This window comes from Anopheles merus, chromosome 3R (genome assembly GCF_017562075.2).
Source record: "Anopheles merus strain MAF chromosome 3R, AmerM5.1, whole genome shotgun sequence".
Taxonomy (NCBI): Eukaryota; Metazoa; Arthropoda; class Insecta; order Diptera; family Culicidae; genus Anopheles; species Anopheles merus.
This window is the reverse complement of record NC_054084.1, coordinates 44,478,870-44,496,108: the sequence shown is the minus strand read 5'-3', so window position 1 is coordinate 44,496,108 and position 17,239 is coordinate 44,478,870. Positions and strand designations below refer to the sequence as shown.

Genomic DNA, 17,239 nt, shown 5'->3' with positions numbered 1-17,239 from the left:
CTCCCACATTATAATTTTTTAATGATAATCCAAGGGTTAACCACATCTCTAACGACAGGGACTAGCAAAAGACACCTACCAGCAGCCCGAAAATACCAACAACCAGCCCCAAAAGCGGCATATGAATTATCGTGCCCATTTTTCACACGTCCACACCATCGCACAATAACCTCAATCTTGTGCCATTTTGGCCACTTTCGGTACGACCGGGAGAAGGAAGGTTTTCTGCATATTTTCTTGCTATCTCGTTGGGTGGAAGTAAACTCGAAAATGCTGAATGTTGTGCCACCGGCAGGAGATGCTGCTGCTGTTTAGAAGTTGCTTCACAAATCGAGCTGCATTGTCTTTGTCGGCACCCTCATCTTCCTTCGGTGTGTAAAATGTTTCCAATGCATGCAGAACGCGCGCACAGCCCAGACTTACGGCGGCCAGTGCGACAAGGGAATCTATTTTGCGCGATGATTTATACCTTCACGTCCGACCGTTGTAGCTTTTCTCATTTCGCAAGTTCTTGATGTGGAAAATGTTGTCACATACGGCTGGCGTAGGCAAAAACTGGCTTATAGCCGTACTGGTGGTAGAAAAGCTGATGGTGGCAGTAGGAATGCTGTAGTGTACTGGGATGGAATTTATTCCCGACCAGATATGAAGCTATCCATGTACGAATCGTGGCTTCTGTTTAAGCACGGGATGGCCCAGAGACGCCATTGGATAAGGATGCCTCTGGGAACGGTTTTGCCGCTCGGTTTTAAGTGGCACAAAGTGTGCTGTTATTGCTCTTAGCTCCAAAACAGGGCAGAAGTAGTGAAATTACTTCATGTGTGGTTCAACAGCAATATCATCTTACTGTTTGCCCATATCTCTCTTGATGCTACTCATCTTGCAACGTTTGCATCTGCACTGTTTGGAGTATGCGCTGTAATTGCAGCCCTGGTTATCGACACAAATTCTTGAAAAATACGCACAAACTGTTCATGATGTAAAAGTAATATTCAGAGAGGAATGATAACACTGATATAGTTTGCTAGACTGCGTCCGTATAAATATCTAATTTGAAACCGTAGAAATACGTTATAATTACAGTTTAAGATGGTTTAAAATGATCCGATGGTAAAATTGCAAAAGAAAAACTAGCTGTTAAGCTTGGTGTATTAAACTTTGCTCAATTATTTGCCTTAAACTAAGGTGGTTTGATAATATAAATTTTAAATGACCACCCTGTTAATAGAGCCATGTTTTTATTAACAACTTTACTTGATCGTTTTTGAATCTCCGCAAAGGGCTGCATTTCTCGTTCAACAGGTTATAGAAATTCAAAGTGCATCATGGGAAGCTGTTCATTCTAACTTGTACAAACTATCTTAAACCACGAAGGTTCATACCGCTTACCTTTGTAGCCGTTCACGGTGAGATAGGCGTCGCTCTGATCCGTCTGTTCAGACTCGTGTACCGTGCCTTGGTAGAGGCTGATGCTGTGCCCGCTCGCCGATACGCCTGTTGCCAATATCCGCGGCCGATCTTCCGGCACGAGCTGTTCGATGGTCTCATGATATAGCTGGTGTATAGAGGCAGAGCATTTTAACTAAAGCAGGAGATAAAAGACAAAAGGTACGATAGCGTAAATAGAGCATAGCTAACTGCTTAACAAATCCTAGAAACGACTATGTAGTGAACGGATTCTAATTGATGTTTTCATTTGGATAAATAGATTTGCCTTGGGACTGCCAGGATCGTTTGTTAACTTTTTCGTAATTTATGTTCGAGTATGAATAAAATGGTACGGAACGCAAAAAATAATCTGCCAATCTTCATAAAAAATAAATACGGCATCATCGAAAAAGCGAAACTCCTCGACCAGCACAAACAATTGTGTGAAATATGACGTGAATCGAGCTGATACCAGACTAAACACACCAACAAAAAAGCTCATTGAATATGACCAACCAAGCCGGTGCCAGAACTAGCACGGCTCGTTAAAATCAATTAAACTTTTAATTAATATCATGTATTGTTTGGCTAGCTCTTGTAAAGGGTATGTTGAAATTAGTAGTAAATTAGTTTCGAACATTCCTGCTTATTCTGTTGGAGTAAAATTTGACGAGAGCAGTTTTCCGAAAAGTGCTTGGTTGGGTAAAATATTCCTAAATCGTTGTCCAAGTTAAGTTGACGGTTAAACTTTGCTGTCGTTTTCATTGACTTGAGAAGAGAAAAAGATCAACAATGAAAATCAATTTCTTTTCTCTAGGAGTTTAAAAATTCGTCGCTTTTTCTATTAGTTAGCAACTGCCGGGGTGTATTGCTAAAAAATCCATCATTTTGTGGTTTTTAAAGGTATGTTTTCTGTTTTTCGTACCATTATACCTTGCTTATTGTTTTGTTCTCGTATCTTCCGCTTTTCTGTTTCTTTTGTCAGGTATGGCTTTGAAAATTTATAATTAATTAATTAAACTTTTCCTCTTGACCGCTTGAAAGCGATTCTCTTCATCTCATCCGTGAGTCATTGAACACATTTCCTAGACAGCCAGTCATAGCCAAAGGAGAAATAAATCGAGGTAGTTGAGATTTTTTACTTCGATAGGACAGTCGGGGATTAAAAGTAAAGGATATCCATGATCAGTATTCCCGTTACTTTGTTCGTATAGTGATTCGTTAATCTGCTGCTCTACAACGGTGTCGCTATCGTACTGAATACAATACTTTCCCACTTTATACAATACAATTGTCCCCCAGTTGACTTGTTCGTAATTAAAGTTACCGTAGCTTAAACATAAGACACTGATAACACAAAAAAGCCAACAAGCTCACACAATGTATCATCGACCGGTGTTTTATGTTTTGCAGAAAGCATTACACACAATACGCAGCATCTAATGGAAATCATTGAACTGCTTCTGGATGCCTTCCTATCATCAGACTGAATGCATTTCGAAGTTGCGTGGTCCGCTAACAAAGGAGAGGAGGGTTTGGAGGATCCAAATTATTTTGCATTGAGATGGGAAAAGTTTTTCCAAGCACGCAATACACGGGCGCATGAACTGTCGGGTTGAGGACTTTCCAAACTCTGGTCCGATTGCTATGGAATAAATTTAGCTATTTGTATTCACCGAGTGCGGTAGCAGAATTTTGTGTTCTTGTTCTATACTGCGCACACAATCCCGGGAAAATGTAGTTCAAGTATGTCTGTGTGCGAAATATGGCCATCCTCTGAGAACATGGTAACAGCATGCTTACAGTACTAGTTCTGCAATAGCAGGAATGGTGTAAAGAATAACACGCATCGACAAGAATAAATTGTGCGGTTTTTGATTAGATCAGTCACCACCCTACTTGATTAAAAGATAAAGAAGAGGTGGACAGCGTTAGATAAAGGACAATGGCCGAAATGACAAGAAGGTACTCAAACTTCCGGGTGAGTGATGAAGGATGACAATAGCTAGAAAAAGCAGACGGTAGATGCAAATTTCGGTCGGGTGAATAATTACCTTCAGCTTTCCCTTTACGAAATGATCGTGCGCCACCATAAAGTTGACACCGGCAATGGATGTCTCCAGTCCAGTGAACGTATCCCTTATAGGTCGGTACAGCTTCACGTACTGTGCCGGAATCTGTGAATATAAGGCGAGAGAAGGTGAGACAGTGTAAAGGATGATTCATATGAAACAAAACGAGATTTTGATTAGTTTTGCCGGTAGATAACGGGAAAAGTTTGGGAATAATTCCAACCCAACTGGCAGATGCGAGAAAGTTGGCGGGTAAGCAGAACGGTGCATTTGCATCAAGGATGGAATATAACCCATGAGATAATTTATTATTTCATTCTTTATCGCGTTTCATTGCGTTAGTTACATTTAATCATAAATATGATAAAATAAACAAATGATAGACTCTCTTGTTTCAAATTAATTGCAATTACGATTAAGCTGTATATCTGTTTCAAGCGCCATTCACCGGATCAATTTCTTGTGGACCATCAATTGATCCTGAAGTTGACTCCTCATGATATTTTAAGGCATTTTTTATCTTTCCTTCCAAACTATTTTCATTTCATTGCTTCTCTTGTGTGTGCTATAAACGTATGTATGTAGGTTAAATTAAATGTTGTTAAAACCATGCAGCTCTCAACTATAGCATAACAAGGATTTGTTAAACGAAATAACTTATATGAATTAAACATAAAGTTGCTGATGGCAGTTATTATTTCACGTTGTACCGCTATTAACCGAAAGCAATTGTAGCAAACACATGCATGAACTTAATTGATGGTTTGTTTGTTCAATATTATAAATAAGCAACAATACATTAGTCCAAGCTTTCCTCAGTTATTTAAAGGATCTACTTAATGAAAAACTAGGCCAAGATATATGACTGTCATATGGACAGTCGAAGTCTATAAAACAAAAAGAGACAGATAGAGATAGAGAGAGGGAGAGATAGAGAGAGGGTGAGAGAGAGGGAGAGAGAGAGAGAGAGAGAGAGAGAGGGAGAGAGAGAGAGAGTAAGCCTTTGAATATGGGAATTCAAACAACCGTTTGAACGAACATAGTAGGATACAACCCCTCTCACAAAATAGAAGAAGGAGAAAACTTATAATACCTGAAGCAAAGCTAAAATCATTACTTATAAACAAGCATTTAAAATATATAGAATACAATCCGGAGTTTAACTCGTATATACGCTTATGTCGAATATTACGTTTTACAGGCAAAATATAGTTTATAAATTATTATATTATATTAATTTGAGTACTTGTATGCACTTAATTATTATTTACATGTATCTAAAAAACGATTATTTTGTCTTTCAAACATTCAGCAATAATGCAATTTTATTTGCATTTCACAATTGTTGTAGTTAATTGTACCGAGTTGACATATGAACCGTCAAAATTAATTAAAATCCAATCAAATTCCAGGTTGATTTGATAAAAATGTACTTTTTAAACACATGTTGGACTTTGCGAGTTCATATTTAACATAAAAATTTAGATTAAACACAGGTATTGCAGTATACAATAATAAGAACGAGTGCAGAGAGTGATTGTATTGTCAAATTCACTACGTTTGCGACATATTGATATGAACTTGGTGAACTAGGTATTCACTTCACCTACTTCATTTTATGTTTTGTGACTAAAAAACCATCAAATTTTTCGTTTATATGACTTATTTTTCCGATAATTTCAAAAACATACAAAAACGAACTAAACAAAGAAACCTGTTCTATTTGCTATGTGTGCGGAAACTATTGGTTAACGAATTTAAAATGACGTAAGGTCCCTCAAATATACGAGGAAGTAGACATTGTCCTCACTCAGTTCCTCACGGGGAATGGGTTCTTGCGGAGCTACTTCGTAGAGAAAGGCATTCTGGATGGCTCGCCCGACTGCCCCTAGTGCGAGAACGCCGTGGAAGACGTGGAACACGTGCTGTTCCGTGTAACTCCAGAGTAGCGTAAATCAGGGAAGACTGTACATTTAATACACGCATAAATGTATGTTTACTACAATGCAAACAATATGTCGCAATTCTCCAATTAGAAAATGTTCTAACCCCAATAGCTAGTACAAAATACAAACGAATAATCAGTTCATTCGTCGCTTCAGACATAAATATAAACCTGCTATCAAATAGTCATAGTTACAGTTAGCTGAACTACACAAATTAAGCACATTCCATTGCTTACTGCAATGGAGCAACACATCCGTCAGTAGATTCAACAGGAGAAAATGTTGCAATATAAAATCTGATGTTGCAATAGGAAAAATACTGATAGCAAATTCTGTGAAATTACTTGAAGAGCTTGAAATTAAAGTACCTCTTGAAAGTCTAATTGAAAGAAGCTCGAATGTACATCAAGCTTCGTAGTGGGGGAAAATATAAGGCACCATTTTGCCATTGTGTGATTATTTATCTTTACTTTGATGTGGTATTCACCCGCAGGTAGATGAACAGGAGTTGGAGCAGTCATTAAATTGATTTGTATTTAGTATATTGTAAGTATGTTGTATACATTATTGTCTACCATTCCCGGTGTCTGCTTTTAGGGATTCAGGCGTTGAAAACCGCCATGGGATAGCTAATTGCCTTTTTATATCAGGACTACTCAACCACCACATTGATGCTCCTACTTTATTAGCTACGATAGAATTTAACGCGCCTTCTAGGAATCTACGTACACGTCAATTCATATCCGTCCCTCGTTATAGAACTCGTTTTGGCCAGTCTGTTCCTATGCCAGCTATGTGTCGAACTTTCATTTATAACCATTATTTATTTGATTTCAACACATCGCAGAATGTTTTTAGAGATAGACTCTGGACACAATTTACGTAAAAATCATATTTCCAATATACATTTTCTATTCTTGTGAATACACATATTATGTTATGTGTTAGATTATAATAAAACCGGAATGAATTGTGTTTTTTTTTTTAAATTGAAAAAATCATTCAGAGGTATCATATAAATAAATAAATAAATCAATGTACTACTGTATTCCAAAACCATACCACAAAAACCCTCTTTTTTCCATCGCTGCACATTGAAACACCCAATGCAATTAAATTGTAAGCAATTTACTTAGCTTTACAAAAAATCTTTTTCTTTATATGTTTTTAATTCCATTTCTTCCTAAGGAAAGTTATCAATTCAAGCTCTCCACAATTGAACGTTTATCTTTTTGTTAATGTGTTGCTAGCCTAACCTATCCTAACCTAACGCCTTGAAACTCGTATCTATGCTCAGCCGCAGTCTTGCGTGAAATTATCTTTGATTGAGAAGTGTAAATTCAATTATGCCCTAAATAGGTTTTTAAATCCTGTTTGGTTTGCTACCAGAGAGAGCTCTCAAAAACCCTGTGGCCACAGCGACATTTTCAGCTCGTTGCTTCGGTTGCACCAATACGGTACGGCAACCATTTCGCTCGAAAGGGAAATTCGATTTTCATTCATCTCCATTCTATCACGCTACCGCTGTAGCTCCTTCTCCTCTAAAGCTTCCCCTCCACTCGGGACTTCCAAATCAAACGTGTACATACATTTAACGAACAAAATCGTTCCGCTAACCTAGTGATCGTTGATGGGTTTGCGAGCAAACTGTACATTCCATTGGTTGAGCGGGTGGTTTTTTTTTATTTTCATTTTGTTGTGCTTTCCAGGAAATATCTCGTGGGACTGGAGGAGAAAAATGAAACATTTTCCGTATACCACAATCCTCGTTGCGTACTTCGTCAGCTCGAATTACCCGTCGCGCCACGCTTTCTTTTCTCTCATTTTATTCGTTTGTCAAAGCCGGAAATCTTATTTCATTCCGAGTTTACTTTATAGCATGACATGCGTATGCTTGTCTTGTAAAACCCACCAGTAAAAAGAAGCAAAAAACACGCTCCAAAAAAAAGGAACATGCTTTCCTCATGCGATGTCGGAACGTGCCATTCAACGATTATCAATACCCCAGCAGCTCGCTATGGAACAGCACCACTAAGTGCAGGCACGCGTTCTCTTACTCTTATTGGTAAACACAGTTTTTCACCGCGCTCCACGCGTATCACTTCCGCGTAATAGCTGTAGGTGCGTGCTTTGTCGTTTCCATCAATAAATTCGTTCGTTTACTGCAAGTCAAATCCATCGACACGAGCTCCATCATTCATTGGCAATGAGCCAAACGGTACCGAAAATGTATACAGCACCGACAACGAACAGAACATGGTTTTACCTCGCTTGCAGGTAGCGGTGCGGTATGGAGGATTCGAACCACGCCAGGTTAACAAGGCGGAGCAATTCGCTTTATTTATTTTACTCCCAACATTTCCTCTGAAAAGACAATAAATCTTACCGGTACATCATTAATCGTCCACGTCAAATTTGCTGCTGGTTTCGAATTATGCGAGGTGCAGTTGGCTCGTAGAATATCGCCTGGCCGATACCTCGCCTGCACTCCCGTCACGGATGGCTGTTCAATAGGTGGCTCTGTGGAGAGATGTCGAAGATTCCATCCGGTAGAAGGTGCCGATCAGCGATGATTATTATTTCCAAGAATTCCCACCACGATGATGGTGATGATAATGCCAGCAATGCAGTTGAGTTCCAGTTTCACCGGTGTTCGAATATGGTCAGTCCGCATATGTTGTGCATGGAAAAAAAAGAAAATGAATGGAAAAAGTTGAATAAGACCAACTGATTTGAAATGAGGAAATTGTGCCACGCTCTCTGGATTTAGACCAGTGAGCGATGGAAACGAATTGAATAAGATAAATGGAGATTGTATGGATTTGCTTCTGACATTCCCAATGCAGAACCGGCCATAGTAGGTCTACATTTTTGTCCTGATTGCGCCAGTTTCGGCGAAAATGACTTTTGATCTGCAAATGCAATCTCTTAAAAAAATCTCAACATTCATCCCATTGGAATCTTTTCAAATTGTTCAAAAAGAAGTCTGCTACGAGCATAGTTGAATATTTTAGATGCTCTATTTCGAGTACGGTGGCTAAAGGCGACGAAAGGTTTCCACAAGTGACCAAACAGTGTTGAAAAATGATGTCACTCTTCGATTAGCTAGAGTCTGCCTGACAATCGATGCTGCTTCCATTCAACTACCCAGTACAAGCAGGCAATGCATCTGAGTGACCTCTAACTGACGACAACGACGACAACCAGGCACAGTTCATTAGATTTATTGATGTTCTTACGCTACTCGGACGAGGGTCACCATCACTGGTGCATTGGTGATTTATCGTGCCGTACACTACCGTTCAGTGCAAGAGCAAGCTGGCCTGTACTGCACCGAAGCGAATTAGCCAAAAGAGCAAATGCATTAGCTCGCCAAAGGTGCACAGTACCGGGCGTCTCCACCAGGCGTCAAAAGTCTCATACCGTTAGCAAAAGAGTTCGTGAAGTGTTTGAGTGAACGATGGTAAGATCATTAATTTATACTCGTTGCGACAAACACCGGGAGCGGGAGGCTACTGTGGCTGTTAATGCAGTGAGTCAGTGCAGCGTGCTGTCGGAGTGCACGGAAGTGTACTTGCGGTGTTGTGTATCGTGATGATTAGTAAGATTTTACAGCTAATACATTATTCATTATCGTCCTGATCAAGGCCTTGGTGGCCCATACAGCAATGGTGAGAAACTAGGCTACTGTGCAACCACCGGCAACATCAAAAGCGAGCGATTGCAGCAAAGCACAGCGAAGACGAGCGAACCGAAGCAATCTGATTTGCTGCCTAACTGCTGTGTAGAGTCTAGCCCAACGCTCCGCCCGTTGTAATTAATATGTAATTAAATAAGGCTTTCCAGCGATTGCAAGTGTAAGCGCCGCGTAAACCGAAACACCCGACGTCATCGTGTGAATCTGTACATCCTCGTTACCGTCTCAAGGGCTGCCAGAGAGCATGGCTGGTGCCAGGGCAGGGGCTGGCTTACGATTTTCTCCCTTTCGTTCCCTTCACTGCCAGCATAGCGTTCGCGTCGGGTATGCGGGCGATTTGTATTGCAAGGATAATAAATTTGTGATGCAAAAGCGTACGGCCATCGGGCATATCGGGGATGTATTTACTGCATTTGATTACAGCGCAATTGATACGGCCGTTAAACGGTGGGCGGTGGTCATGGAAAGCGCTGGGCCCAATGCATATATGTAATCCTATTAACCGGCATAATAGGATGCAAAATGAGACGAGGGATTTGTAATGGGATATGTGATTTGCTGCCACAAAATTTTCATATTCTCCTGCGTGTGCCGGTGTTCAAAACGCTCGATGCTTGATAGCGTTACCGTTTGGGCGGTTTGGTTTAGTTGTGATCTGAAACAAAACAATTAAAATCGAAACTCAAATTATGCGAATCGTCGTACGGTGGGCGATACATAGGGGGAAGCGATGGCGTTGCAATTTAAATTTTGACTAATGATCGATTTTAATTACATTGCATTCATCGCCAGTCGCTCAGTAGCTGAATGTACAGGCAATTGATTTGTTCGAATTAATGTACGAATTAATGTATTTCAAAGTAGGTAGAATGGTTTCTTACTAGCATACACTAATATAGCTACAGACTGCTATTGTACTGTAGCTATATTAATGAAGAATATTGCATACAAAAAGCAACCTTTTGTTCGCTATAATTCATGTCGAAAACTGCAAGTAACACAGGGCTTACCACCAAACTGCTGCCATAATCCACCCATTCCGTAAGCAAAATGAGCAGATTTTCCCAAACTACACGCTAACGATCTCATTTACCTCTCGATACCACAGAGGCAAAGCAGAAAGGAAACATTTTCTACTGTTAAAAAAATGTGAGCTCAAAGAAGCATAACAAAATAAGTGGGCAAAAAAGTTGCTTCCATGCGCGTTCAATAAATTCGTACGCTCCAGTTGGTGCCGGATTAATGCTTCGACGTTGCAGACCCCTAATTCCAGCACGCCCCAATGCTTGCCCCATAGCGCTGGCAAGTTGTGCAAGTTGTTTGCCCTGCCCTGGTTCGCCACGATTGCGTCACATCGTCGTAGCCGCCTGCCGGTGCAAAGGATCATTACGCTTTTGGGAGCTGACATTTATGCGGTCACGCGGCTATCTTTTGCGTCCGTTTCGTTTTTGTGTGCGCTTCGCCGAGCTCTCGATTACTGCGCGCCCCCGGAAGGGGCCGAAATCGCAAGCGTCTCAGGAAAGATGGGAAATCAAACAAAAACAGTGAAGAGGAAAATATTCCAACTGCCTCTCAATTGAGAGGTTAGAAATATACAGGCATCGGGAGAATGGCGTTTGGGATGAATGCTTGAAAAGGTATTTTTTCACGGAAAGAACATAAGCAAGCCTGCAGCGAAGAAAGCACTGGTCGGTGGAATTGCCAAGGAATAAATAAATTCCACGGCAATTTTGTACGCTCCAGCTGGGAGCGGTAATATTCAATAAAAAATCATTGAACCATCCTGCCCTGGAGTGGAAAAAAAAGGAAACATCATTGGCAACATTGGGCGCGGGTGCGAATAAAGCGCACCCGATAACGCAAACCGTTACCTCGCTGTCTCTACTGCCATTCATGCTGGAAAGTGCTTTCGAGTGCTTCTGTACCCGCAGGCTCCCTAACGCGAATGCTTGCAAATGTCAAACGGAAAGGCCAGATTTGATGGTGAGAAAAAAGTGAGGAATGGGATTGGGGAGAAGCAGCAGCGCAACATTACTGGATGACAGCGTCGCAATGTTTCAAAGTGAGTGAGTGAAAGCAGTGGTAAACTGGCCCCGGATCGATGGAAACCGTTGAGATCAAAATCTAATAATTTTTTATTGGCCATATTAAATTGTACGCCTCACGGCTACGAACGGTAGCACCGGTAAGCATGGGTTCGCTGTTGAATGTTGATGCTTCGATGTGACGTTGTCGTGTTTTCTTGTTCGTAATACGAGCGTGGTAATCACATTTTGGACGAATTTTCCCAGAAATTCTATTATTGTTTTCCACGTAAAGAGCGTTTAGAGAGAAACCGTTCCAAAATGTGTGCTTTAAAACGGTTCCAAATGTTGCAACGGCGCAGGTATGTAGAATGGAATGAAGATAGAATGAATGGTGACTAATAATTTCTTATTCAAACTATGATTGATATATAACATGCGTGCATTATTTTTTGGTTTGCTTCCCATGTCACAGTCTTCAAAACCTAAGTAAGTAAGTCTTCAAAACCTTGCAGAGCGTTTTCTTGATTTTGTACAATTTCTTACATTGTTTGTTAATGTTTAAATGTGAAGAAATTTACATAACAATGACATAAAAATGTGTGGGATACGGCCAATTGACTGTGAGACGAGAACCCTACATTTTACTGAAAACAACCAACAAAACACGGAAAACCCTGTAAAACTGTTACCGCGCGGCAACATGAGGTGAAATATACAGCGAAATGAACTATTTGACAGGTAAAATATCTGACAGGTTCAGCTAAAGGGTTGGGGGAGACACAACATCCGCTTTCGAAATTCTATTAAAAATAATATCTTCTTAAGCAGAACATTCCATAATTGGAAGAAATTATAAACTGTTGACTCAAAATTGACGAAGTACTCGATATTGAAGTTATTTAATGGATTTAAAAACGATTTTGTGCACGTTATTTGTTTACATTGCACATCAGCTGGTTGCTGTGATGATTTATCCGTCAGATATTTCGCCTGTTCATTTCGCCGTATATTTCACCTCATGTGGCCGCGGTTACACTGTTAATTTTTTTCAGTAAGTATTACTTTCTACATTCTACCTTTTTTAGATAATGGGATAATTTAGAATGTAATTAGGCTATGATAGATAGTGATGCGATAATGGGACATGTCCTGATCTCAATCGTAAGAATGTACAATTCAACATAAAATCAGATCATGCTAATACTCATCTTCTTCTTTTGTAGCACAACAATCGTTATCGGTCAAGGCTTGTCTGTACCACTAGTGAGCTTGGCTTTCAGTTGAGTTGGACTTATTGATACGCCATAGCAGGATAGTCTGTTCTGCGTAACAGGGCATGGTCCAACCGAGGCTTGAGTTCTTGACAAGCATGTTGTTAAGTCTTTCGAGTTGACGACTGAACCACGAGACCGGTCTCGTAATACTTTTATCTTCTTCATCTTTGGCACAACAACCGTTGTCGGTCAAGGCTTGCCTGTACCCACTAGTGGGCTTTCAGTTACTTAATGATAACACATAGCAGGATAGCTAGTCCTACATATGGAGACACGGTCCATTCCGGGCGTGAACCCTGGACGGGCATATTGTTAAGCTGTACAAGTTGTCAACTGTACCACCAAATCGGCTCAATACTCTTATGGTATGGTGTATTGTATTTATATTTGAATCAATCACAGTCAATTTGAGCTATTGGTTTTAAAGGAAAACATACGCTTCAAAGTCTGAGCTTAAGAACCTTTTCATATTATTTTTGAAATTAGGTAAGCTACTCCTACTGTTGTCAAGAGTTTTATAAATCTGAAGCAAGGGTTTCCAAACTACAGTCCGCGGACCGCATATGTCCCTCCAGCGCCTACTATGCAGTTAACGATGACTTTGTTAAGATCAAAATAAATAGTCTATTGTTTTGATTATTCAAACAAAAATAAAAACATTTTTTTAGTTTTCGAGTTTTCTGTCAGTGGAACAGTAATTATTATCCGGGTTTTTATTATTTGACAGTTACAGTCCACCGTATTGAATTTCAACGCTTGTGTACAAATAAACTTTCAAAAAGAAAGCTGAAAACAAATTATAAATTCAGCTCGAATTTTCTCATAAAAACTAAATTTAATCGTTCACCCTAATGAAAGTGGATTTAAGGAAGGAAAAGGATTTAAACGTTTAGCTAATAAATGTGGTATCAAAATGGTTCTCAACAATGTTATTTTCGAAGCAATGTGGCCCGCGCAGTGAAATGTTTGTAGATCCCTGATTTAAAGTATGATATTCACCCCGTTTCTTTTTGTAGCCTTTTCAGCAATAAGTTGAAATTTCAGCCTGTCAGTGAAACAGTAATCATTAACTGGGTTTTTATTATTTGACAGTTACGGTCCTCCATATTGAATTTCATTGCTTGTGTACAAAGAAAGATGCAAAGCAAGATCGTTTGTTTTGTTTGTTTTGTATGTTTGTGTTTGAAATGAGTTTTAGTAATTTTAATAATCTTAAAATCGATTCAAACTATTTTTAACCTTTCTTTGCTCAATATTTATCCTTCAGCAAAAAAAAATCAATCTTTCATAAGCTAACCTGAAGGCCCCTGTCACGAATAGACGTTGTTTGCATATTTTACAGGCTGAAATAATCTGGGCTGAAAATCGGAGGCTAGTTTTGTGTTTGGTTTTACCACAGAGTCAAACTCCATATAAAAAAGCTGGTTAGTATCGTAAAAGCCCATTTTCAGTTTTTATGCACTTGAATCGTCAGTCGGAATCATAGTTTTATTAACAACAGCTGTGTCGGTTTCTTTCGATGTCGATTCACAATTGCTTTCACATTACTTACTTGAACTAAAAAATATTTTTAGTATGTTAGTAGGATAAATGTACCAATATTGGTGCAATTTTTAGGAGTAGAGATGTGTTTCAACAGATATAAAGTGCAAGGAAGGTAAATTTATGAATATTTTAACACATATCAATTGGAATATGTTTTATCTTCGCAACTACAACCATTTTTACCATCAAATACGTTTACGAAAAAAAAAACATATTTTTGTGACTGTCTCGTTGTACCAACAATGGAGGAATGGCCCTTATAGTCGTCGTATTGTGTTCCTATAGTGGTGGTAAACAAAGATACCTGTATAACACCTGTCGTCAATCCACACCCCGAAGAGTATGCTTGATTGGAGGTCGATTTTTCACTCAGCCAAATATGACATTTTTGGCCTTTTTTTAGTAAATTACTTTCAGAAAACTCATTCCTGTTGCTTATTTTAGCGACAACAGTACGATATGTCAAAAATATCCTGGAAAAAAAAATCTAAAATGTCCTGTTTTTAATGGTTTTGTGACTATAACCACTATAGTAGCATGCATGTTTTGTGTACCTATAATGGTACTATGGTAAAAACACCCAAAAATGCGAAATGATGGTAAAAAGGCAAAGGATTTCGGTAAATCAATAACATTTCATAACAGTTATGTTAAAAAACAACTAGTAATTGCGTTGTTATGTGGTCATTTTTAACGTTAACAATTTGAGATTCGTTATGAAATCCTAAGAATTTTGGAAAAATGTCGATACTTTTCACAAAATAACTGATTTTTCCGCCACTATGTAACGGAATACCCCCTTTTAACTTTTAAACTCTTTGAAAAAGACCACAGAACATTTTACACTCACTTAAGTAATTGATGTACTTTTAAATTATCGTATGGAACTCATAAATTCTAAATAGAAAATATCCGATTTGATACATCACCAATCGACAAACTCTGTCCAGGGCTAGAGGCTAGAGGAATTAGATTCAAAATAATGCAATTTTTTTTAAGATCAATAACAAAAAACCAATCAGAATATTCTCTTTCTGGTAGAAAGCACCTTGACTCGGTGAACCATTAGCTGTTGCACGTAATAAATTACTATCTTAGCCGATTGACAGCAGAAAGAAAACAAAACTCGGTTTGGTCACACACAGTAGATATATATCTCTCTCTGCAGTAGCATTTCAGAGTAGTCAGTCGATAAAGACAAGTCTCGGGGGCGATTTTCATCTAAAATCGCCCATTCAGCACGACCATAAATAGTCAGCAATTTTCCAAGATCCTTTGTGCGATGTCCTATCCTGCAAATCGGTCGATTGGTACGTATTAAAGCAATGATGAGGTAGGACAGCAATAATTATTTGCTATTCCCACTGGAATGGAGAAGAGATGCACATCCATATCGACCTAGCTATCTACTCACCGATTACTTCCATGTCCCCTGAGACGATGATTGTGTGGAACGAAGGCGCATCTGCCGACACCTCGCAGCTGTACTTCCCCGCGTAGTTTGTCTCAACTGCCTTCATCACGACGTGGCTTTCGTTGGAAAGTGACCGCTGGTGTAGAACGATGTAGTATATGGAATGAAAAAGGTGGTGGATAAAAAAGACGTTCTTTTAGAGGAGCGTGTAACAGTAGAAGCAAAAATGGTTACACCAAATGGCGAATGATTAAGAAACCGAACACACCAAAAATCCTAGCTGAACGAAATGCAGGACATTAGTACATTTATCTATCTCCAATAGCTGACGAAGGATTTGGTGTGCGAAAACAAAAACAAAACGAGCTGCCTACACACACACTCAAAAAGAAAAGCCAGACTTAACAGCCAATAAGCGCACAGCGGGAAAATGAAAATGTGTTTGACAACCAAACCACCAAATGAAAAACCATTCATCCTCCTTGCGTCCTCCCATGCTACAGCCACAAAGCTGTTGATTAGCTGTTCGAGCACTTTTTTTGTAGCCATTCTGTGTTCGAGCATCGCATCATCATAAAAAAATGGAACGCAAATCCCCGACAATCAATCACCATGTGGCACCATGGTTGTTTCGTTTCAGGAGGAAGCTGTGTTTTTTCGGGTTGTTTTGTTGCCCATCCACTTTAACACGCTGGCAACACAACACAAAATGCTGTGTTCTGAAAGTAGCTTAATGGCTTGACACAGTTACGGCCACATGGTCGGTAATTTAGAAGGAAAGAAATGTCGTTGTCGTGTACGTGTAGGAAATTATAGTGTAATATTAGGTGAATATTGGGTGTTAAAAACAGTTGCATTTGTCACTTGTGGACGACGATGCTGACGAGGATCATGATTTTACGCAAAAAAATTTTTGCAAACAATTGAGCTAGCAATAATGATGTTTGTGTGTATATTTTTTAGTGTACATACATTGCTTATTAATCTTCTCTTCTTCTTCTCCTTTTTGACATAATGGCTCTCGTGGTTATTGTCGCTTATACAGGTTTTTGAGATTTATTAAGTACAACGCAGCCGGAATGTAAAACTTTGCTACGACTGACTCTTAATACAAGGCTTGAACCTACGACGGACATGTTATTATGTATCTATCTTAACGAACGTACAACGGGATTTACCACCCTTTTGCATATTATGAATAGGAATATCGGCAATTAGGAGTGCAGCATTCTTGTAATCCAGCAGTGTTCTTGTTTTTTATGAATAAGATAATGTTTGCGCCAGAAACGTTACAATAAATCCATAATAATATAATTTGCATAAGAACATTGTTCGAAGGATGAAGTATTATATTCTATTAGATGAAGTTAACACACAAAATAATGTAGAATAAAACTTTGTTTAAACATTTTTCAAATGAAAGCTCTCTTGTGTAAGTTGAACGAAACTTGGATAGGATTAGCAGGGTTAAAACAACACCTATGCAAATTAATAACTAAATGATCAAGATACATTAAGAACATATTTGTATCCATAAGTTTCGCAGTTCCAGTCCATAAGTCCATACCACCGAAGGATGCTTTATTCCGGTTTCACGCCCCAATGACAGCATCGGAAAAGGTGAGAGTGGCTATGCTCTATCACGTTAGGCATAAAAAGGCATTTCAAACTTGCATGTACTAGCTTCACCCACACATACCTCAAAACTGCTTAGCTACAACTGGAGCAAAACGAATGGAAGCCGGCAAGCCGCTTATAAGCTACCCGCAGGATCACCACACGAGCGTCCGAGTTACCGATTTGGCCCGTGGTCCTGTCTGCAAAAGTTCGCTAGGA

At 39.3% G+C, this 17,239-nt stretch overlaps 1 protein-coding gene across 8 annotated transcripts in view; it reads right to left on the bottom strand.

Moving 5' to 3' along the window:
- LOC121596845 overlaps positions 1-17,239 on the bottom strand; it is an 83,371-nt gene that overhangs the window by 4,671 nt on the left and 61,461 nt on the right. For all 8 annotated transcript variants that reach the window (XM_041922144.1, XM_041922138.1, XM_041922137.1 and 5 more), the window contains 4 exons: positions 15,404-15,539; positions 7,833-7,966; positions 3,483-3,605; positions 1,390-1,582 (listed from right to left, as the gene is read on the bottom strand). In XM_041922144.1, coding sequence (XP_041778078.1) covers positions 1,390-1,582; positions 3,483-3,605; positions 7,833-7,966; positions 15,404-15,539 — 586 coding nt within the window. The remainder of the gene's footprint in view (positions 1-1,389; positions 1,583-3,482; positions 3,606-7,832; positions 7,967-15,403; positions 15,540-17,239) is intronic.